The 22426-nt window shown below is 46.7% G+C and overlaps 2 protein-coding genes across 3 annotated transcripts in view; one reads left to right on the top strand and one right to left on the bottom strand.

The window, feature by feature from the left end:
* Window positions 1-350: 350 nt before the first annotated feature.
* Window positions 351-1682, bottom strand: Polr1H (RNA polymerase I subunit RpI12). Its single transcript, XM_075698864.1, has one exon. The coding sequence runs from the start codon at window positions 1476-1478 to the stop codon at window positions 1110-1112; it is 369 nt and encodes a 122-aa protein (XP_075554979.1). The 5' UTR covers window positions 1479-1682; the 3' UTR covers window positions 351-1109.
* A 514-nt stretch (window positions 1683-2196) lies between these two features.
* Window positions 2197-22426, top strand: part of LOC142587689 (histone acetyltransferase KAT5-like) — a 44520-nt gene continuing 24290 nt past the window's right edge. The window contains exons 1-11 of one of the 2 annotated variants that reach the window (XM_075698865.1): window positions 2197-2278; window positions 3277-3334; window positions 4043-4114; window positions 4739-4887; window positions 5121-5138; window positions 5223-5243; window positions 6781-6834; window positions 9008-9097; window positions 9938-9997; window positions 19863-19925; window positions 21333-21509. In XM_075698865.1, the coding sequence (XP_075554980.1) occupies window positions 2234-2278; window positions 3277-3334; window positions 4043-4114; window positions 4739-4887; window positions 5121-5138; window positions 5223-5243; window positions 6781-6834; window positions 9008-9097; window positions 9938-9997; window positions 19863-19925; window positions 21333-21509 (807 nt within the window). In that variant the 5' untranslated portion in view covers window positions 2197-2233. The remainder of the gene's footprint in view (window positions 2279-3276; window positions 3335-4042; window positions 4115-4738; window positions 4888-5120; window positions 5139-5222; window positions 5244-6780; window positions 6835-9007; window positions 9098-9937; window positions 9998-19862; window positions 19926-21332; window positions 21510-22426) is intronic. The other variant, XM_075698866.1, reaches the window with a different exon arrangement.

The raw sequence follows: 22426 nt of genomic DNA on the forward strand, positions 1-22426 counted from the left end.
AATAGCACGAAGGTCACTTCGTTCGCTGCTGCTGCCGCACTTGCCCACGCGAATGTCCGTGATCATAGAGGTGATGGGCTCATGATTGCCTATGCGCGCTGACACCATGGTTGTTAATTCAGTTAGTAAGCGAATGTTTCCAAGTTTATAATGCCAATAAAACTGCTATCCTTGCTTCGTATAGCTGTCTACTAATTCGCTATTACAATTGATGCTTTGCCTTTGAGGTGAAACTGCGACATTTTTATGCGTTGGTTACGGTGGATCCCATTATGATTTGGTTCTGATTGACTATGGTCGCTGTTAGTTATTTTATGGGTTAATTTAGTTTGCATCATTTCTTGTTTTTCACTTTATTCTGCTACATTACTTTTGCTAAACAGGACCATTCTTTTCTTCCCTGGGCAAAGAGCAATTTGTAGGTTAGGTAACTGCTCCTTCAAATGCTGACTTGTTGCTGCTGACTACCTCGTTAAGTTTTGCAATTGCTGAAAACATTTTATTGACTTCACAAACTTGCATAAACCAGTCTGTCTGTCTGTATCTGCTTGGGCACTTTTGACAAGCTACTTGCCAAAGTAGTACACACATGGTCATACAGTATACAATCCTTAAAATTGTTTGGGGACAGTGTCAACAAAAGAAGCCATAAAAGCATCAACGCGAGTGGACTTCACAAACCATGGCTCTCCGGTTCAAACGAAAACCACAGCGCACACGTCGTACTTGAACAACCTAAGAACTCGGAGACCGAGAACATGAACACGGATTTTTCACACTTCACTCAACTTGGCTGATGCACAAACCGTGGCATTGTGCACAGTAGAAGCTGATCTATACGACCAGATGCCGTCAGCTCGCCTCCTTTTGGTCTACCGCACTTTCCTGTCTCGGCGCGGCCGAGGTCCGTTCGATTGGCCTGGACTTCCTAAAGTAGTTCAGGAGGTTCGTGTATGCTTCCTGCACAAACGTGTTCACATCATTTCCTGCACTTGCGGAAGATGTGTATGTGCCGATATCGTGCACCAACACTGACAATGAACTACTCTACGAACTTGCAAGACGAACGGGTACACAATCGGCCAGTCGGCAACATCGAACGTGGGCAGTCACGAGTTCTCCGTCTCCTGGAAGAGGCACTCGGGGCACGAGTAGAATATTGTCTGCCCTTCGTCGGCGGACCTCGTCTGCAACGTGGCGTACGTCATCCCCTCGTGGCCGCAGCGCGAGCACTTGCGGTCCACCAGCGGCCCGGCGGGCTTGGCGGTCGACTCGGGCGCCGCTTTCTTCAGGGCTGTCTTGCGGTCGTTGAACACCACCCGCGAGTTCGTCTCAAGGCCGTGGAAGTTGTGCACGTCGATGTTGGCGCCGCACAACTTGCACACGACGAAGTCCTCGTAGCCTGGCAGCGGTAGCACGGCACCGCACCGCTTGCAGAAGTCCGGGTCCGAGGCGAACAGCTCCACCGTGGACTCCATCCTTCGGTACTAATTAACTGGCCTAGCTGAACACTTCGATCAATGCAAAACTCGAGGAAGAGGCTTCTGGCCGATCGCCGAAACAATGGCACAAAAGAAAACGAACGTTCTGGAACACACTCCAACGCGACAAACGACAAGCACGCGTTCTCCGACCACGGATGTCTCCGACGATGGAAGCTGCCATACTGATCTCAACGTCATCCTAAACGTCATCAGAAAAAAATAAAAGAAAATGAAGTCCTGCTTACACTAAAAGCGCAACAATAGCTTACAAATTTATAAATAGTGTAGGATCTTGTACGTTAACTACAATTAAAGATTGTTTAGCAATTAGATAAGTTGTACGTCACAGTGACGTCATACGCTATTTAGAAACTCGAGTGCAATTTGCAGCCTTTGCCTCTAAATACAGTCATTGTACTGTGCCCTATTAAAGTTCACTGAAATGTGCACCTGTTGCGCAGACTGGGATATGAGAATGCGGCTAGGAAATTTTACGACGATGACTCATCGGCGTAGTAACTTTGCGTCATAGTGACGGCACCAATGCGCAATATACGTCATACAAATATTGCCTTAAGAAGTAAAAAAATAAAAATTGTTTGCGTTAATAAATAAATTAGCGTCAAAAAGTACGTCATATAAAAATAGAAACTTTTTTATATTAAGCCGTATTTGCTGCGCGTACCAAAATTCGGCTTGTGGACCAATGAGAAAGCTGCTTGGCAATCGGCGTTCGTTTGTTAACCACCATGACCGAGGACACGACCGATCATGAAAACTCCAACGAATCAACGGTAAAACGCCGGTCTGCTCTTTCGTGGTGATTTTTAACGCGTTTATGAAACTCCAAGGGCTCCGAAAACGCATAACGCTAGTCTGTGAATTTCGCTACCGATTTAGCGTGGGCCCCTTTTGCGCCGGGCTCGATGCACTGAAGTCAGCCATTTTGGATTTCTCAGCGCCGCATAGGGGCGCTAGCGATTTTGTTGACATTTGCATGTCTCGCACGTGTGCTGTGGCGCGCGAAGGTGGTTGCGGCCGAGAGCCTTCATGTATGAGGCGTGTGTCATGTATGCGTGTATGTATGTGATGTGTGCTCGTGTATGAAGGCTCCCTAGTTATTCCGTTTCCGGGCTGTTGACAAGCATCCAACGTTGATACGCTTATGTATTTAATACGGCAAGGTTCTGACTGGGTAGCGGGACACCTTCTTCGTTGCTGGGTGCTTTTGTCTTCGCGGCGATGCGTTGAATTTTTTTCAAGTACTGCTCTAGGAGGGCACATGTAACCGGCAAACGGAGGCCTCAAGAAAACACCTGAGATTATAATAACGCCGTGTCTAAAGGTACGTCGCACGTAGCTGCTGTGCTTCCGTTTCGCTAACTCCGTGGACCCATTTTTGCACATGTTTTTGCAGAAGGACAGTTATTTAACTCAAAGCGGATCATGAAAAAATGCTTTCGAGAGGTCACAGAGAGCAGTATATGAAAAGCCTGCACGATCGACGATACCTCTCCAGGAGAGCAGGCCCGGTCTCTACTACGGCCTCTACGGCTCGCTCGGGGAAATCAGTGATGTTATATTGAAGGTAGAGCGCCGTAAGGCGCGAGAAAGATATAATCTGGCATGAGTGACTCAACACGAGCGCCGCAGGCGCGAGAAATTTTGTTTGGCGTACACCCAGCAACGAAAAAAAGCGCTCTGCGACTTCTACAACACAAGTCAGAACGTTGCCTTTAATACTAGAAGGCTTGCTTTTACTGATTATGCATCTGCTTCGCTTTGTCTTCAGCCCCAGGTCACTGAGGGATGTCGGATGCCTGTTCGCATGCGGAACAGTAACGACTGGCGTAAGTGTGAATGATGTTTTCAAGCTGCACTGATTAAGAGGTGCCTTCACAGTGTTCGATAGTAGTTTGTTGGAACACGCAGCATGTTTACTACGATTTGCTTTCATAAAGGATCTCTGTAACGGCGAACAAAACGACTAGTTCTCATGAGTTACTCAGTATGCTTATGCCCTTGACACTTTAGTATGCGACACATCATGCTTTGTTTTTTAGCACTAGGAGCCGTTTACGAATACTACAGTAAGTAATTCGGAGTGAGCAGTGGATGCGATCTTGCAAGACTTAAGGCAACATGTCTTCTGCTAGTTTAATGCATGCATAGCAGATGACACTGTGTGTGTTGTGTTGCACTGACGGTCGCGTCTGTCACTCATTGGAAACTTTTGCATTGAGATAACCTGATCACTTTCATTCCCCATAATATTAAGTGTTATAAGTGCTTGCAGCTTTCTGGCTGCTCATTTCTACAAGATTTCGTGTAGATGCTAGGCGAGAAGTGTGCGGCTGTTACAAGCCAAGCAACCGCTATCACGACTGCCTTCTATGTTAAAACCATTTTTGTAAAAATCATTGTGCACATTATTTAATGCCTAGGAAGAGCCCAAAGCAGCGGTAGCTGTTCTGGGAAATGATCGTTGGTAATTACTACACGTCGGTGAATCATGCTAGCCACGTCACACTGACATGTGCTCATCCTTTTATTTTCAGCACTTGCTGAAATACTGAGCATCAAGGAGTTACCTGACAATCAATGCCTGTACTACGTTCACTTCATTGATTGTAAGTACTGTATTCTTTCTTGACCTAACTTTCTTGACCTGCAGGTCTGCTGCAAAAAAAAAGGGAAGCGGGAGTGGCGAAAACATAAAATGTTAAGTGGATGGTGTTACAAGAATGGTGCAATAAATTTTGTCAAAATGCAGAAGATTGACCTAAGTGAAATGTGGTTGCTTGTGTTTTCTACTTGATTCATTCTCCTACCTATCACAAGGTGTGCACACTTCTTAACACGGCACTGACACCATCCTCATCATTAACACGTATGTGTCCCATGGCATGCGTAAAAGAGCAAACCGGCAATGAATAGCTCCTTCTTTCTGCACGCGATAACCCTGTAGAACACACTTCTTGATACTGTAGCTTTTAGCTCGGACCAAAGAAACTTTTACGAAAAGTTGACCAGCCACCTGGTATCTTGGAGATGCACTCCCACTGTGGCACCTGTTTTCCTTTTTTCTCTCTTACATTGTTCGAACATAGGTAAACGCAAGTTGTAGCCGTACTGTTGTCTTTATTTTATTCTTTGTTGTCAACTTCATGTTATACTTTCTTGCTAGCTTTGTTTGCCGTTGCTTTCTTTTCGTTTTGTACTTGGACTTATACTTTGATGTGTGCCATGCACAGACAACAAACGTCTGGACGAATGGGTGACAGTCGAGCGCTTGGACCTCAAGAAGCTGCAACTGCCTCGGAAAGAGAACAAGACTCCGCTGAAGGACGTCAAGAATGGCTCTCGGCCCTGCTCACCGGACTTGCTGGCCCCGACGTCTGTGGTGAGGGCTTTCCTCCAAGTCTTTTGATGCTTCGTTCATTCTTTGTCAGATGTTCATCTACTTATGTGCACGGGTGGATGGGTCTTCCAGCTGTGTTTTCATTAAAAGCTCGAGCTCACCTGTGAGCTTACGAAATGTTGCTCTTGAATCGCTCTAACAACATTCTTGAATCAGCGTCCGGTGGTTCTTTTACTAAAAAGATGTTTGGTTTGCTTCTCTTCTCGTGAAAATAGGAGAGACCAGCTCCACGTGTAAGTATGTATCCAATAGCATGCAGTGACTGTTTCTAATGAAAATTGTTTGTCAGCTTTAAAACAGTGCTTGTGTCGTTTTAGGACCGTCCTGCTGCCACCACTGTGAGTGAACAGTAACCACACTCTAAATTTGCCAGTGCTGTGTATAACCTGTTGGCATGCCTGACAACATTGTAGTGCGTTACATTAATGCCTTGGCTGTACGAGGCACATCCTAAAACTGTTCATTACCTTCCTATTGTCATTTTAGGACCGACTTCCTCCCCCTGTAAGTCAAATGGCATTGCTAACTGTTGTGTGCTGAGCATTATATTCATGTCTCACCAATCAGTAACCTGTCGTAGAAGATTTCTAATCTCATATTCTTGTTCTGATAGGATCGCCCAGGTCTCTCCGTAAGTAAATACCTAGGCCTGTCAGATTCACATTTGGTGTGCTAATATTATAAAACATATGGCTTGACTGAGGATTGCTTGCTTTCAAGAGAGAATGAAGTAACAATGATAGCTCAGTGGCCTAAGCAGGGGTGAAGGTCAATGGTGGGGGCAGAAAAAAAAAAAGAGAAAAAGAGAGAACACGTTAATAGCCTTCCGGTCTAGTCGGCCTCACTCATGAACTCCCATACGGTGTTGATAGTTCACTTGGCATCGGTTTGAGGACGTGGTGTCGTCCATGCCTACAGTGAGGTAATGCCACGTCCTTTGTCTCTTGTTATTGCAGTACCGGGACAGTCCCACAGTAGGTGCCCAACTGTCAGACAAGCGAAAAAAAAAAAAAACTGTCGACAATCTTATCTCGGACAAAATTCATTTAGGGCAACAAAAGCTAGGAAAGAACGCTTGTTTAACCTGCTGGCTTGCAGTAATGAAAAGTACCATGCCTTCTTCATTTTCGTGTTTTGTCTCAGTTGCGTTGAAGATTCTGCTGGTACTCTGAGGTTTCTTCTTATTCTTATCTGTTTTTTGTGACAGTCATCTCATTTTAAAACTGCCTGTTCTTTCCTGTACAGGAAAGATGAAATGATTGATGGAAGGGAAAGCGGGCCTGCTTTGTGCTACTGCACATTTGCCATTTTCTCCCTAAAGAACATTTGGCCACTGAGCAGATTCCTGCATAGCTAATTTTGTTGAAATGGCTTATTAGTGCTAATTGCAGTGACAGGTAATGAAGGATGCGGTAGGGTGTGGGGAGAGCTCAAAATTGGGTGACACTGTCCATCTTGCTGAGCCTCAGCAGTGTCCTGAAAGTGTGTACTTTATATATAGTATATAGATATATATTTTTTTCAACTTCTTTGTCCTCATAGAGTCGCTCTGCTCGTGTAAGTAGAATGGTAAGGTTTTTTTTTAACTAGTATAAACATTGGCTCTAATTGTTCGGAGCACACGGCTCGGCTTGAGCAACATCTGGACCTTCGGGTTGTGCTGGACCGCCGCAACTAAGTGCGTCAACAATTAGCACACTCATGCAAGAATAACTGCGTCAACTGATGTTTCTGAATCTTGTTTGTGAGCACCAGCAGGAAATAAGTGTGTTCTTTGTCTATAAGCCAAAACTTATTCACTAACCGCGACACAATGACTTTACAGAGTTATTCCTTCCCCTGCTTCGTAATGCAAGTCCCATTTGCACTGTGCAGGTTGATGTGTGGCCACAAAAGTCCCCAGCAGAGGCCAAGGTTCCAGTGAAGGAGGTAAAAAACTGTCAGTTTTTCCCGAAGGCAAAGCGTTGACAGGCGATGGCATGGTTTAGCGTTACACTGAAGGCTTCTCGGGAGGATGGTGTGATGAGCGTGCTAGTAGCGTTGCAGGTGTTACCCCTCAATGGCACAGGAGATAGGATTAACAGAAAACACACACACACTGCTCGGTGCTCTTGGTGACCATTTCCGTTGGAAGGTTGTCAGAACGCCATAGCTAGCTCACAGAGACGTTTGAGACCTTTAGTTAAGCATTGAAAATGGTTCAGCAGGCTTCATTGCACATTCTTGTTGTCAGGCAGAAATGAGAGTAGTTTGAACACTTTGGGGTGGGGGAGAGGGGGGGGGGGAGTTTTAGCACAGCACCTTCTAAGCATTGAGTGAGAGTAAGGAGAAACAAGGAACTAAAACTTTTTTTTTTTGGCTGATTATAACAACGGGAATGAAATGTAGAAATAATGAGGAGGAGGCACAGAGATTTAGATTTCCAAACTTTAGGAGACATGCTCATTGATTGTGATGATTCAAAAGATGCCAATGCAACTATTGTTCTGGTGCAGTTGGGTTGCACATGGTCAGGTAACCTGGAACAATTTACATTTCTCACACCTCGGGGAACAGCTTCAGGCACAACTGACCAAATTTGTCAAAGCATCTGAATATGAATTTTCAACACAAGTCTAGGAGCACTAAGGGCTCAAGGCCAACAGACATTAAAAGCATAGTGTTTAGTTACACAGTGAACCTTCCTAAAAACAAAAGGTTTAGCGAAGCTGCGTGAGATTGATCCTAATTATAGAGTATTCAGCCAAGCAAAAAGAAAGATACCGTAAGCAAATTTGTTACTATCTTGCAACTGTTACTGGGAGCAAAAAGGAGGAGGCTGAATTAACTGAACCATCGAGGTCTAAAGAAAACAATAAAATGCTTGCTATGCCAATCAGCCTTTATTTACTGAATAAGTTTGCAACTCTTGGTTCCATTTCACACAAAATCAGTGCAGAAGCAGCAATTCTCATTATCTTGTGACTGCTTAGCGCTTGCAGCAGCGAGGGTCTTGCAATTTTCTTCGCAGCACAGCTCATTTGGCCGGGGCGCAAGCGTGCGTCTTCATCTGGGTAGACATGCGTTTTACTACCAATCTGCACATGTAGATTTTTTTTTTTTATTCACCAGTGAACTGATTGGCAACAGATTGTTCATAGAATTGTTCTCCGTCCTCGACATCTTCCGCAGTGTTTCTGACATTGCACTGAGTCAGAACATAACTGCTACTTGCTATAGCCCCTAGGGATGAAAAGGCCGTCGCTATCGTATGTGATAACTGCGCAGTTTTCTGACGACGTGCGGCCACCGTGCACACGTAGTCGAAATGAAACTGCTGTTTGCTGCAGCTGCTGCAGACGAGACCGTGATCATTTTCAGTGCAATCGTGGGTAGCAACTACGTCTGTCGAACGCATTCTCAAATTGCAGCTGTGAACGCATAAACAGACTGGAAGCGTTTGGCATTTCTGTTGTTTCCGTACAGTTTCCGCTGATGACTGTGGCGATTTTAGTTGGCTGCTAGCGCCTCTCTAGCGGTGCTTGCCGAGCTCTGAGGGCTATCTGAATTAACCGGTGTGTGACCAGATACCTCTGAATTAATGAGAGTTTGATGCCATTCAACAGTGCATACACTTGCTGAGACCAAAGGATGAGTCTTGATTGTTCGATTTTCCAAATTAATGAAGTTTTACTGTATTGGTGTGGGAGAATTGGGTTTCACACTTTGCAATCCTAACTTTGTGAGTGAAGTCCAAAGAGCATGAAATGTACCGGGGAAAGGGCTAATTATATGTACACTTAGGGGCGACAATAAGTGTTCATATTTTGAAAGAAAGCCTTGCGCTGTAGCTGTGCTGCAGATCCCTAACAAAACCGAGCAAAAACGTGACACTGCAGGCATGAAGATGGCATAGGCATGAACACGTCCCGTACCTGAGCTTGTCCCAACTAGTGCTGTTCTCTTGGTTCTGGTGCTCCCCCCATTCTTTAGTTCACCCCTCCCCCCACCCTGTTCCTTCCATCTCCTTCCCACTCTCCCATGCCCATGTCTTGCTTGATGCTTAGTTTGGCACATCCTGATTATGTTCTGTTTCATATTGTGTCTTCTGTCTTTGGAAAAGGCCCTCCCACCGGCCAGCGCGGCGGAATCGTGGGCCGAGAAATCGCCCGACGAGCCGGCCCCATCCGCATCCGTGAAAGATACCAAGGAGGTACGACGGTTGCAGCTACTGTTATGCCAGCCACTTTCGTTGAGAACTGAAAGCCCCTGCCTTTTCTTTTTTTCTTTTTACTTTTGCTTTTATGCTGGCTGACTGATGATGAAAGGCCTTGCGCTGAAGCAGCTTTTACTTAATGAGAACGTGAGACTGTAAAAAAGCCCAACTTCTCATAGACATTGCGTTATTAGACTGTTTATATGACAGGACTAGTGATATATGAAACAATGCTATGATCAGCACAACAAGATGTGTTATCTTTGAGCAAATATGATGTTGTGCTTGAGGTAGAAGTGCATGTAATATTTCTTGCCTGCTCTTCTGTAACGAAGACACTTGGTTTGTTTTGCAAGACATAAGCTTGGAATGTATCGAAAGCTGTGTACCATAGTAGAATCTTGAACTAGTTCAAAGTTGTGTATTGTTCAGACTGCAAAATGTAAAAATATGTAATTATATTTTAGCCTGCATTATGGAACTCGAATGGTCATGATCGCTTGTTATAAGTCTGGTGTTATCCATTCTGTTGCATTGAAATGTTGACCCACATCAGTTACTAAATTAAAATTCAAGGTAGTCGAGCATGTATGATTTATGTATCCAGCTTTGCATTGTTCCACATTGTGAGCCTCTAGGCGAGGCTGACCACCGCGCATTTTGCAGTTTTTTTTTCCTTTATGAGAATCATTGCATTGTGTGCAGCACAGACAAACATTTTTCATGCTGCTATAGCTTGTGCTTCTGCGGTACTTCTGTGGCTTACCACTCTTGCCGTTCTTCTTTCTGCCCATTTGTACACAAACGCAGCTTTCTTGCTTTCTTCCCTGTGCGCAGAACTCAGAGGTTTGGAGCAAAAAGGCTAGGACACCCGAAGTGAGCAAATCAGTCAAGGAGGTGAGTAGGGAGGGTTTGTTCATTCAGGAGTGATGGCCACTTGTTAGTACACTGAGACACCCGTCGCTGATGGTGGCGGACGGTTCCGACAGTTGTGGGCGAAGAGGAAAGAGTGGGGTTGCGCGAATACTTGAATATCATAGAATCGAAGACTGAACATTCGAGTAATTCGACTTGCAAATCGGATATCTATTATTCATCATATACGGTGTAGAGACCTTCACTGTGTCGCATGCACTGCGGTGCCGCTCGTGCTCGATGTTGCCCAAGCGAGCGGTTCACTTCGTTTTTGGCAAAAAAAAAAAAAGTGCCAAGCATGCTACATATGGGTCGCTCTGGCTGATACAGTAGCAGAATTTGTCACTGTGAGTACTCCGCGTTAGCCTGATGTGAGGATCGCACACGTAGCTCCCAAACGGCGCAATTTGGAGAATGGCGCCGCGTCGGCCGGGTCTGCCTCTGCGAGTTTGTCGGTTTGTCAGTCTGTATAAAGTTCGAAGATTGGGCTGATTAGCTGCCAATAGGTGGCATGCAGATCGCATTGGATATGCAGTGACGAACTCCACGTAGCTTCAACAGCTGTCAATCACTGCTGAGCCTCCTGTCCGAAACATATTAGCGTCAAGAATTCCGCAACGTCTTGCAGCCCATTACCACATCGGCTAGTAGCGAATTTTCATCACAGCCACACTGCCTTGGCCGTTAGGCCTAATGGGCACTGCTTCATTGGGCATTGGCGACTAAAATTATGTTTTGGTGCTGAATTATGTTTTGGTGCTTTTGGTGATGAATGATACGGTTTCATGCCGCGTACGTCGATGATATTTTCTCAGTTCTACGATTTAAGCGAAGTCAGCTGCGCTTTCGCGTGCACTCCGCCCCACGGCTGATAGTGTCGCTTGCACTGGGACGACGCTATCGGGAAAAACACCGGCAACGGGTAGTGACTGCTTCGTCTGCCTCTCTCTCCAACAGATCACCAAAACTCGAGATTACAGAACCTCCAATACTAAATGTGCGCTAAGGCACCTTACATAGTGCCATGCGGACTCGGCACACCCACTCTTTGCATGGGTGGCTGATTACCTCTAAAGCCGGGTGCGCGGCTGCATATGCGCTCAGCCGCACTTACAGTCATGCCCAGCCACGGCCGAGACGTGCCGCAGAAATTGCGATGCGCTTACCTCCTCGCCCGGCCCCTCGCACACGCTTGATCAGTTTACCGTGAGTTCGCTCCCCTCCCTCTCTTTCACTTTGCTTGCACGGGGAGGTGGCACTCGTGAAGCCACCGTCTGCCTTGATTCACCATCGCACACTTTCACTCACAGAGTGCTTGGGGCGTGACAGGATCTTATCACACTTGTACTTTATACGGAGCATGATGCAGCTACACTCGGTTGGTCGCTCTTGTCGCGCCGCGTGCAATTTGAGAAGTGTATTTCCAAGCAGCCGCTTGTAATTCAATCATGTGACCATCTGCATTCGGAAGTTTCCATTTATTGTCTCAGCATTCCTTTGTGGTGGCAGTGAAATTTCGTTATATTGAGGGTCTAAATACATGGTGTTCTATGGATGAGGTTATAAAAAATTTAATGCCTTGTTATATAAATAATTTTGTAATATTAAAGTTCGTTATATCGAGGTTTAACTGTAGTCGGTATTTGTGCATCCCTGGAAAACAGGTTTCACTGCTCTGAAGCATGTGCGTGCAGGCAGGCTAGCTGCCTTGGCACTCGAGCAAATTTGCCTCTTGTGTTTGAGTGAAGTGCATGAGTGGAGGTAGCTTGCTTGCTTGCTCGAAAGCACTTGCCTGCGTTCTGTCACCCGTAGCAACGGATCAGCGGCTGTGTTTTGCTGCTGAGAATGATGTTGTGGGTTTGACTCCCGTTCGTGACAGCCAGCATTATGATGGGGGTGAAATACGTTAAATGGCCATGTCCTGAATTTTGGCCACACATTCAAGAGAATCCCAGGGGGTTGGAATCAAATCTGGTATTTTCCACCACAGCACAAACCACTTACAGCCTACCATATTTACTTGAATCTGGTCCGGCCCCGAATCTATGCAAACCCTCGAATGGCCAAAGCCAGAAAAAATTAAAGAACTTACCTCGAATGTAGGCCGAACAAGAAAAGTGAGGACAGCGTTCACAAAATGATGACAGCATTTATTTAATATGAACATGCCGAGCTCTCTCTGCGTCGTCACCGCCGCTAGCTTCCTCCCTATAGCCAAGACCACGCGGACACTTGCGGACGCCTGCCCATGCAGGCGCACACACTGCGGCATCGCACGTGTTGAAACATGGCGCAATCTCGGTGGACAGCTCCTCTCTGTTATTGCACGCTTATCTTCCTTATTACTGTCATCTCATTGCGGCACACGCAAAAGCATCTCCCATTGCTCCTTCCAAAGACGGACGTTTTTCTCATTGATGCTGAAGTCCCCCCTGGCTTACCGTACCTCTGTGGCCAGCACAACTTTTTGTTTGAAAGCGGCACTATAATGGCATCGCCCGTTTGGTGCCATTATGATGATGCCACGCTGCACTATACTATAGAATAAAGAACCAGTTCCAATACGACACAGGTCAAAGCTACGCCATCGCTCGCGTACTTCAGTTGGCTACTGGCCCGGCCAGTAGTGGCTGTGGTACTGACTTTTCTAGATGGCACTAGCTATGCACCATATTTATAATTTTCAGTTACAAACTGGCGTGTTTTTTTTAAGTCCTCGAATCTAAGCCGACCCTAGAGTTTTGTACGTGATTATTTGAAAAAAAAAAAACTATCGGCCTAGATTTGAATAAACACGGTAAGTCGCCGGAGTCGTGAATTTTGGTAACACAGTGAAATCTTGCCATAGCGAACTTTAGGGGAGTTCCGTATATTGCGTGTTATTCTGAAAGGTCGTTTTAGTGAAAGCCCAAAAGTTAACCATCAATCCATCAGTTTGTAAGTTGTCACCGTACGGGCTATCCATGAAAGTGTTGCTGTTGGCTCTTGGCCCGCGCTGTTGCTATTGTCCATAGATTCCGCTGCCATGCACCACTGAAACACCATATAATAAGAGTGACATGTGCAAAGCAGACGACGCTGAGAAAACTACCGTCAAAAAGGAAGCGCCATTTCGCCTCCAAAGTGCAGTCTTGTTTGTTTTTCACATTCCTTGCCATGGACACCACAACTGTCTCACTCAAGACAAACACCTGAGTTATTCCAAAGTGCCAGCCTGCTTAAATGATACCATCTGCAAAGTGCGACCGTGTGGCATCCCCAGGAGTACGGAGGTTTCATTTCTCGGCATGCATAGCTATAGTATGGCTGCAGAAAGAAGCGCGAAAGGAAAGGGTGTGCACAGAAAGAAGGGCGAGAGAAGGAAGCGACGCAACTCCACTGCTGGGCAACACTTGGCACTTGCCTAGGCAGAGCACGTGGCCACAAAACCCGATGCGTTGTTGCCTTCACAGTAGATAAAAAAAATATTCTGTCCCGTTTTTTTTAGCGCCGTCTCAGGTTTTCTGATCCCGTGTGCTGTGGCATTCACTTTCTGCCCCTTGTCGTCTGCTAGCCTACTGTTTTGGCAGAAGTGAAAGATATGTGGAAATCTAAGAATGCCCAGATATCGAAACAGTAGTTCGTAGTACTGAGGCATTGTTAACATGACACGAAAACTTAATAACAATTGTTATTCTGAGAAATTTGGTATTGTGGAGTTCGTAGTACTGAAATATCTTTACATTGGAACCATAAGAAGTCAGCAGGGAATTTCTGAAAAGTTTGTTAATTTGGTGTTCGTAATATTGAGATTTGACTGTAGTGCAAATTTCCCTTACATCGTGAATTTCCGTGCTGTAAGTGTTACCGCACTATAACCAAAACAACATTTTTCAAGTGCTGTGCACAGGCCAGACATGTAGAGAAGCAGCTGTATGTGTCCGGGGATTGAAGCATGATTGAAATTCTGCGATTTCGGCGGCGTTTTCCATGCAGAATAATCGTGAAATTTGCGTTACTAAGTTGCCCTTAACTGAGACGGGGCGAAAAGTTCGCCTACGCGAGCTCATATTTGGCAGCATTACCGCACAGCATTGGCACGTGCTGCACGGTAATCGCGCCAATCACAAAAGTGACGGAGAGCATCGCAAGTTGACGCAGCGTGCCACGAGATAGCACCAGCTGCTTCGCGTCCGCATCGCTGGCGAGTGTCCATGGAGATAGAGACAAAAAAAAAAGGAAAAAAAAAAAAAACAGTGAGCAGCAAATTTTGACTGTGCTCCCTTTCTATAATCTCCTTCTCTTCCTCAGCGAGCTCGGAAATGCGCCGCGGAAGCAGAGGTAGGTGCATCAACAAAGCTAAAAGCTGTGGCGCCCGAGACGAAGCTGCACATTTTGTAAAGCACGAGCTCGCGCAGTCGATGATACCGTATTTACCCGCGTATAACCCGCCCCTGCGTATAACCCGCACCCCTAACTTTGAACTCGGCGGAAAAAAAAAAAAAAAAAACTCGCGTATAACCCGCACGTTTACCTGAAAAAAAAAAAAAATGAGCGCTAGAAAGATGCAACTCACACTCAATGATCATTTCGTTTTCAGAACATTTATTCAAACGACCGCCACCACGTCACTGGTTATCCGATTCTTAATCGTCGCCGCTCTCACTACTGCCATCCGAGGCTTCATCGCCACTCTCAAAGACGTAGTCGTCCTCGGAACCATCCAGACTATTACTGATCGCACATTTTTTAAAGCTTTTGCGCACCAAATCGGCCGGTATCGCTTTCCACGCATCCACGATCCACTGGCACAGCAATGGAATATCAGGCCTTCGCACGCGTCCCGTCGGTGTGCGATGGCGAGTCTTCACCGCATCAGTGCAGTGGCCTCTGAAGGAATCTAGTACGAGCATCGACCGGCGTGCCAGCAAGGCACCTGGTCTTCGCTCCCAGATTACTCGAAGCCAGTCACCGACTAGGCCACTGTTCATCCACGAATTTTCTTCCGCACGCACAACGATTCCTGGGGGCAGTGGAATGCCAGGCAGCGTCTTGCGTTTGAAAATCACATACGGGCGCAGTTTCGTGCCGTCAGCCAAAGCGCATAGCATGACTGTGCAGCGCAGCTTGGCATTTCCGCCGGTCAGCACGCTGACTGATTTGGAGCCCTTTTTTTCCATGGTCGTGTCCATCGGCATCTCAAAGTACACAGGTGTTTGATCAGCATTTCCCACCTGAGACAGCAAATAGCTGTGCTCCTTCCGAAGTGCGATCACATATCGTTGAAAGTTCAACTTTTCCTCGTAGGCTTCAGGAAGCCGCTGGCACATGGTTGTTCGCCGCCGCATAGAAAATCCATGTCTTCGCATGAAGCGCTGAAGCCATCCACCGCTTGCACGAAACTCACGTGGAATGTTCAATTCCCGGGCCAACTTCAGGGCTTCCATTTGCGCCATCTCAGTCGAAACAGCGTGGCCACGACTTCTCTGCTCCTCAATGAACTTCGCAAGCTGCGTCTCGAGGTGGGGGTACGCGCCAGTCTTCGGACCCCGAAACGCTCGCCTGTTCCGGTTCGTTGCTTCGAGTCTCTCTTTTTTCTTCCTCCAGTCGCGAATGCACGACTCGTCGACGTCATGCTGTCTTGCAGCAGCTCTGTTGCCGATTTCTTCGGCAGCGGCTATAATCTTTAGCTTCTCTTTCGCTGTGAAACACTGCCGTCGAGTCGCACTCATGATGCCAAAACAAAGCAGGCAAACAGTGCAAACTGGGGTAAGTACACTAAACAGCGCCTAACGCGAGGCTCAACAATGCTGGCCTTTCGTTGGCCCTTCATCGGCTTGACAAGCGTCGATGACGATGGGGATGGCGGACTACACGGGGAGGCCGCCGCACATTGCGGTGAAGCCGACCCACCCCCCCCCTCCCAAGGAAAAAATTCGCAGATAACCCGCACCCCCACTTTTTAAACGCGTTTTTTCACATTTTGGTGCGGGTTATACGCGAATAAATACGGTATCTATTGTTCTAAAAACCGTGAGCGCCATGATCATGAAGGCTAGAACTAGTGACTGAAACAGTGGGCTTTGTGCGCCAGAGTGAAACCACCTATATGGGCAACCAACACGGTGGCGTTACCGCCACCGTGTTGGTTACTGTTATCGAATGTTGGGAGCACGTCGCTACTGGTAATAAAGTAGATGGTGCCTCGAGGGAGGAGTTTCTGAGTGCAGATAGTGCTGCCTCATTCTGCGAAGAATCTCCGAGGGCGCAACACTGATAGTGGCATGGTGCGGCAAGGGCGACAACAGCTGCGGCAGTGACAATGATATTGACAGTGGCCCGTCTTTGACACTAACCCCAACGTTCACGCAAAGTCCACTGTCATTGATAGAGTCGCTCACCGATTTCAAGCCTGCTAAATTATAGCTTATGCAATGCACACCGCCATTGTGAATCTGAAACTTCCGCGAAAGAAAGTGCAGATTTCTGACTATTTCTGCGGGCCTAACACTTTACATGCTGTTTAGAGGTGTAAATAAGTGTTTTATTTTTCACAACGCACTTTCTACAACACCAATTTTTTATCGTAAGTCGCAAATTTGGTTGCGGAGTTATGAAGGTATCCTTGGCAGCTTTTTCTTACTTTTTGTACAGCAGTCCAGATTTAGCAATAATCGGTTATAACGATTGGATTTTTCGTTCTTTATATCATTATAAGTGAACTGCACTGTAATTCGATGGACACTTCTTCGGCACGTTTCAGTGTCAGAAGTGCTCTTTAAGAGTGGCCAAACTTTGCTCATCGATTGGATTTTTCGTTCTTGATATGATTATAAGTGAACTGCACTGTAATTCGATGGACACTTCATCAGAACGTTTCAGTGCCAGAAGTGCTCTTTAGAGTGGCAAAACTTTGCTCATTGAGTGCACCCGATGGAATGCTACGGCACAAGTTTGCCTACGGTCTTTTGACCACTTTTCGGCATTCAAAAGATTGCCGTTTTCTGCCATTGCAAGCCGTCAGGAAAACTTTATCTTCATGTGGATTCTATCACAGGGGACACTAGCAATGCGATTGCTACTGAGATATAGCGGTTGGGTGGTTGCTGCACCATGGAATCTGACAGCTTTTGTTCGCTCCACAGTGAACAGCTGGGAGTACACTTGCTTGGTCCTCGTTACTAGGTGGTCGTTGGTCTTGGGTTCGGTAATTTTTGTGTCCTGTTCTGTGCCTGCATGAGACTAATTCGTCGGCAGTATTAATTTGACACTGCATGCGCAAGCGGCGTCGGTGCCTCCGCTCGCCACTTCGCTCTAAGTGGGTCAAGCTCTTCGTGCGTTTCGAGCAAGGCAGCTTAAAATGCATGCATTTAGGTCAGGATCGGGAGAAATTTCGAATAAAGCGATATTTCAAGTAAAGCAATTTTGTTATAACAAGGGATTACTGTACAATTGAGTTCTGTATGAAGATAGACGGGAGTCGGAAGTGGCCGCATGTTATCCTCTCCTGCACTATAAGCGGTTACGTTATAAGTGGTCTGAGCTGTACCACCTCTGCCCCAACTGCTGTGTTACTCTGGGGTGCCGAACTTCAGAAAACAATCAGATTGCCTCGTTAAAGATTGTCTGATGTGCTCGCCATTTTATGCCAGTTTGCTTGCTCCAAGGCAACATTCTTTTTGTTTGAGCCAAGCATAGTTGAATTCTAATAGGCCCCCAGAATGTGGGCAACGGCTCAACTGAATAACTGGCCCTGGTTCTCTATTCTAGGACTCGGCAGTATGGCACTGCCGCATTTGTTCTCCCGCAAACTGTACTCGCTTTTCATGTGGATGTTTGCACCTTACCGTCGGACTAGCGAGAAGCGAATGACATAATGACTTGAAAAGGATGCTCTCCCCGTGTTTGCCCGATGGTGACATGTAAACAGTCACATTGCCGCTGGGTGTCTGCTAAGAATGTTGACAGTTGCAATGTTTGGTAGTTCAGTGTCTGCTTTGCATGAAATTGGCCAGAATTCATAACACCGCAGAAATTACAGTCGAACCCGGCTATATCGAACTCGCAAGAAAACGCCTATCAGTTCGATATAGAGCATAATTCGATATAAGCCTGCTGAATAAGTGGATGTCATAAAAGCATATACCATTTATAAAATCACTTTATTGATGAAACTAGCTTAGTTTCGCATGAAATAGTCCTGCATTTCTTTCTGCTTTGGCAATTTCGCTGCCTGCGACGCATGCACTTCTCCACATTGTCTTAGGAGTCGGGAGCAGCTGAGGCCGCAACCTTCCGCATTCACGCAGAAGCACCGGACTAGTGCGAGCGCACCAATCACTTCGGAGGATGTAGGCAAAGGACCGTCGTTGCTTTCCTCATTTTGCCCACTTTCACTTGTGCTCGGTACGATGTCGGCAATGTAGTCTTCGTTTTCGGGCTCTCCCGTGGTCGCGACACCATCATTTGCACTCACAAACTCGTCCACTGTTGATTCATCAACAGCTTCCTGAAATTCTGACAGCTCGCACCAAGTTTCGGCAACGGCTGCGTTGCATTAATCAGAATTTACAGTCATCACCGAGCACGCGGAAGCCAGCACAGCTGAAGCAATTTCGGATGAACCACTCGTACACGGCCGTGCGTACGCGTCGGGTGCCATGGGCACCGGGGCGAGAGTTTGGCTGCTTTAGCCCTAATTTCCCCCTTATTCTTCAAAATCGTCCTGAGAGTGTTCCTCGGAATCATTCACGCTGCGGGGACACATCCGACTTCTCACTGCGTTCGACCTAATTTATGATTTTGAGCTTCACGACAAAAGACAAGTTCTGCCGCTTCATCATGGCAATGCTGCGGGAGAAGGCCCACAAGGCACACACACAATGGACCAGAAAAGCACCGAGACAACTCGCACTTTCGCCATTTTGCGCGACGAGGGCACAAGAGCCTTTGATTGGCTGCCTGAGCAAGCGCTGCGGGCGGGCCAGGATAATTTTTTCCTGGGGGGTGTCGACGGCTCGTCCGAAGCAGCGCGGTCACGGTAGGTAAAGCGGTTGGATGGAGTAGCGCCGTCGGGTTTCCCCTCAATCGCGAGGGAAAGCCAACTTCTGGGGGCACTTTTCCGCCGCTCGACGTTCGATATATCGGTAGTCGCTGCTATTTTTGTTCGATGTGAACATAATTTTTGCTATAGATACTCATTGTAACTATACCGTGGCCAGAAATTGTTCGATATATAGAATAATTCGATGTAAACGGGTTCGATATAGTTGGGTTCGACTGTAGCAGCATTGCCATGTCTGGAACCAGTTATGGATGCATTAAAGGATGGGTTTCAAGTCCTGAGTTAAAATCAATGGTCTGATATTTTCGGTTAAAAAGGCAATTGTTCTAATTTTAAATATTGTCTAACTATTACCTCAAGTCATTTTAGAATGTATGCCTCTGTAGTAATAGCATTCATGAGGAAATAGCATAACTATTCCCTATATTTAAGGAAGGAACTCATTGATCGATACATGCTGCACATTTGTGGCTTTAGGTGAAGTCAAAATGGTGATCGTGTGACTTCTCAAAGTGGAATAGTGGCTGCAGTGTTGCTTTGGCATAACCACACGGGGCTGAAATGCTGCTCTTCACCTGTATTTTACAATCAATCAATCATGATTTTTGTCTCTTGTTATTGGCTCAGATGCTGCCGCACCGTCATTATCGCTGGGATTGGCGCAACGGGCAGCTGACACAAAAACCCAGAATGGAAAATTAAATGAAATGTTAAAAGCACAGTCCGTGGTTAGAATTTCATTAAACAAAGGTATTTTCGAAGTTTTTTGTTGGATTTCTAACCCCAATTGTTTTGTGCATGCAGAATGGAGCTCCACCAAAGAAAGCAGCGGGAAGGAAGAGGAAATTTCCTCCCACCGAAAACGAGGTGAGTAGTACTTCTTTTTTCTGGCACTGACACGAGCCTGAGCGTTTCTTAGACGCTGATACCTGTTGTATAAGCGATATGTATTTCTTCAGGCGTACAAAACTGATTAGCATTATGAAACATTGTTCCAGCGCGGACGAGAACACGAACTGCCACTTGTTCCACTTGTTCCAACAAGTCCACACTTGTTCGCTAATTGTGGACAGCTGGGCTAGTTGGTTGTGATAAGCATTATAATGCTAATCACAACCAACTGGCCCAGCTGTATAAAACTGATGCATGTGAAAAATAAAATTTGTTGGAAGTTGGCGCTCGTACTGTTCGTGTGTGTCTGAATTTTACTGTCTCGTCCCCTGCATGCTATCAACTTCTATTCAGATATAGGCACAGCACTACTGGCACAACATGTCGAGGCTGTAACCCCGGTTCTGTGCAGATAACACACGTCACTCACCTATCGGAAGCACGTACACATACTTTCACATTGGTAGCTTCTTAACGTGAAGGACATTTTGATGATTTAATAGCACTAACACTCTTGGACGTCTGAGTGGCCATTGAATGCCACCATCGGTGATCTTGCCAACCTTGGTCAAGAAGATGGAAAGCAGTAGCCACTTCACTACAGAATGCTTTGCCCACATGGGAAACTACTCGGAGGCAGTGTGGACCTGGCTGCGACTTATACTCAATGCAGGCATGCCTCAACAAGTTTAGCAATGATAGCGTTTGATGGCCGTTGAGACTGTATTAAGTGTTGTTGCTTGTGCATGCATGCATCTCCAGTTGCCCCTGTCCTGTGGCAGCATAACCCAGCATGTGCACACAAATCTCTTCATCACTGATTTTCTGCTGCCTTCAGCTGCAGCACACACACCCGTGGCATCCGCCCTCCTAGTATCTTTGAAATAATTAATTATCTGGTCTACACACTTGTTTTTTGGTTTGTAACCCCAGACGGCCCAGGAATGTACGAGAGGCTGTGTACACTCATTGGCTGAGAGAAGTGCAGTCTTGGGCACTCTGGTACCACAAATTGAAAAGACCTACTACTTGACCTTCCCCCATCCGAAATGTCAACCAAGATATCAGCTACACCTGCTTTAGCTGTCTAATCAATTATAATGCATGTACAGATGCTTGAATATGTTCAGGCATTTCATGCAATCTACACCAGCAGCACACCACACCATCATTCTCGTAGTGGCAGCGGGAATAGCCCGTTTGCAGGGGGCCAGTAGTATGCATTGCTGGGCTAGTCTGTTCATGCTGAACAATTTCAGACTGTAAGATTTATGGCCCCTTGGCACACAATGAAACGGAAAGGGCAGGGACAAGGTGCATGCATGGCCCCATCCTTGTCAGGTCAAGCGGGGCAGACTAGACATGAGGGTTTATGCTTCGAAGGCTCTGCCTCCGGCAGTGGCCACGCAGGACTCCCAGGACTCGTCCACACCGTGCCCACGCTCGACGGGCAGCATGGTGGCCCACCACGATGACATCGTGACGAGGATGAAGAACATCGAGATGATCGAGCTGGGCCGCAACCGCATCAGGCCGTGGTACTTCTCTCCATACCCACAGGTGGGCACAAGTTGTCCAGCCGATGGCCACGGCACCTGTGACTTTTGCGTTGCTTGTAGCATTTGCAGGGAGTGGAACAGAATCGGAAAGGAAGGGGAGGGAATTCAACTAAGGCTGCAGTCAGTTTATGGCCCCATGCAGAGGGAACGGAGTGTAACGGAATGTAAAAAGTGTTTGGGGTGTGTAAACAGTGCTTCTTGAGGTTGACTTGAATCGTGTCGTGTTTCATTCAAGGATGATTTGTCTCTGCGATGGTTTCACTGCTCTTGTGCATGACTTGTGACGCCTTTGTGAATTCACGTACGCTTACACACATTTAATCGTCACAAAAATGGGGCTGTGAAGCTCTTCTAAGCACCGTCTGGGCTGTAGCTTTTACTTATTCTTGTCAGTGGACCTTTTGAGGCAGCATTCATGTGATGCTCTAAGTAAATTGGCTGAATAATTGCTTCCCGAGTAGAAAAGTAGCAGTAGAAAAGTTTCTTGCAAGTTGTTGGGTTCCCACCAGTGCTCTTGGGACAGAGGAACGACAACAGAGAGGTGCAGACAATCGCAAGGGCATTTATTGCACCCTGCTATTGCACGGATGCCTGCTAACCAAGTTCCTATACATAAAACATGCTGATGGGCGCGTGACAAATGTAGGAAGCCCGATTCACCGCAACCGGATGGCGAGCGAGTATGTTCGCCCTGTGCTGGACACTAATGCCTGGTCGTCCGCTCATATGGTCATCCGAACGATGGCGCATTCGAACAGTCATGTTCATTGATTCCTGTGTAGGTCTCACGAGATAGTCTCGCAGAAGCATGGATTGGCGCACATGTGGAACGTCCACGCCGCTTGCCGACCCGGTGCCAAAAAAGAAGAGCCTACTCTCTGTCATGCCCGACCAACCCTGCCGTTAGGTGGCGCTAGC

Source organism: Dermacentor variabilis, chromosome 7, assembly GCF_050947875.1.
Source record: "Dermacentor variabilis isolate Ectoservices chromosome 7, ASM5094787v1, whole genome shotgun sequence".
Taxonomy (NCBI): domain Eukaryota; kingdom Metazoa; phylum Arthropoda; class Arachnida; order Ixodida; family Ixodidae; genus Dermacentor; species Dermacentor variabilis.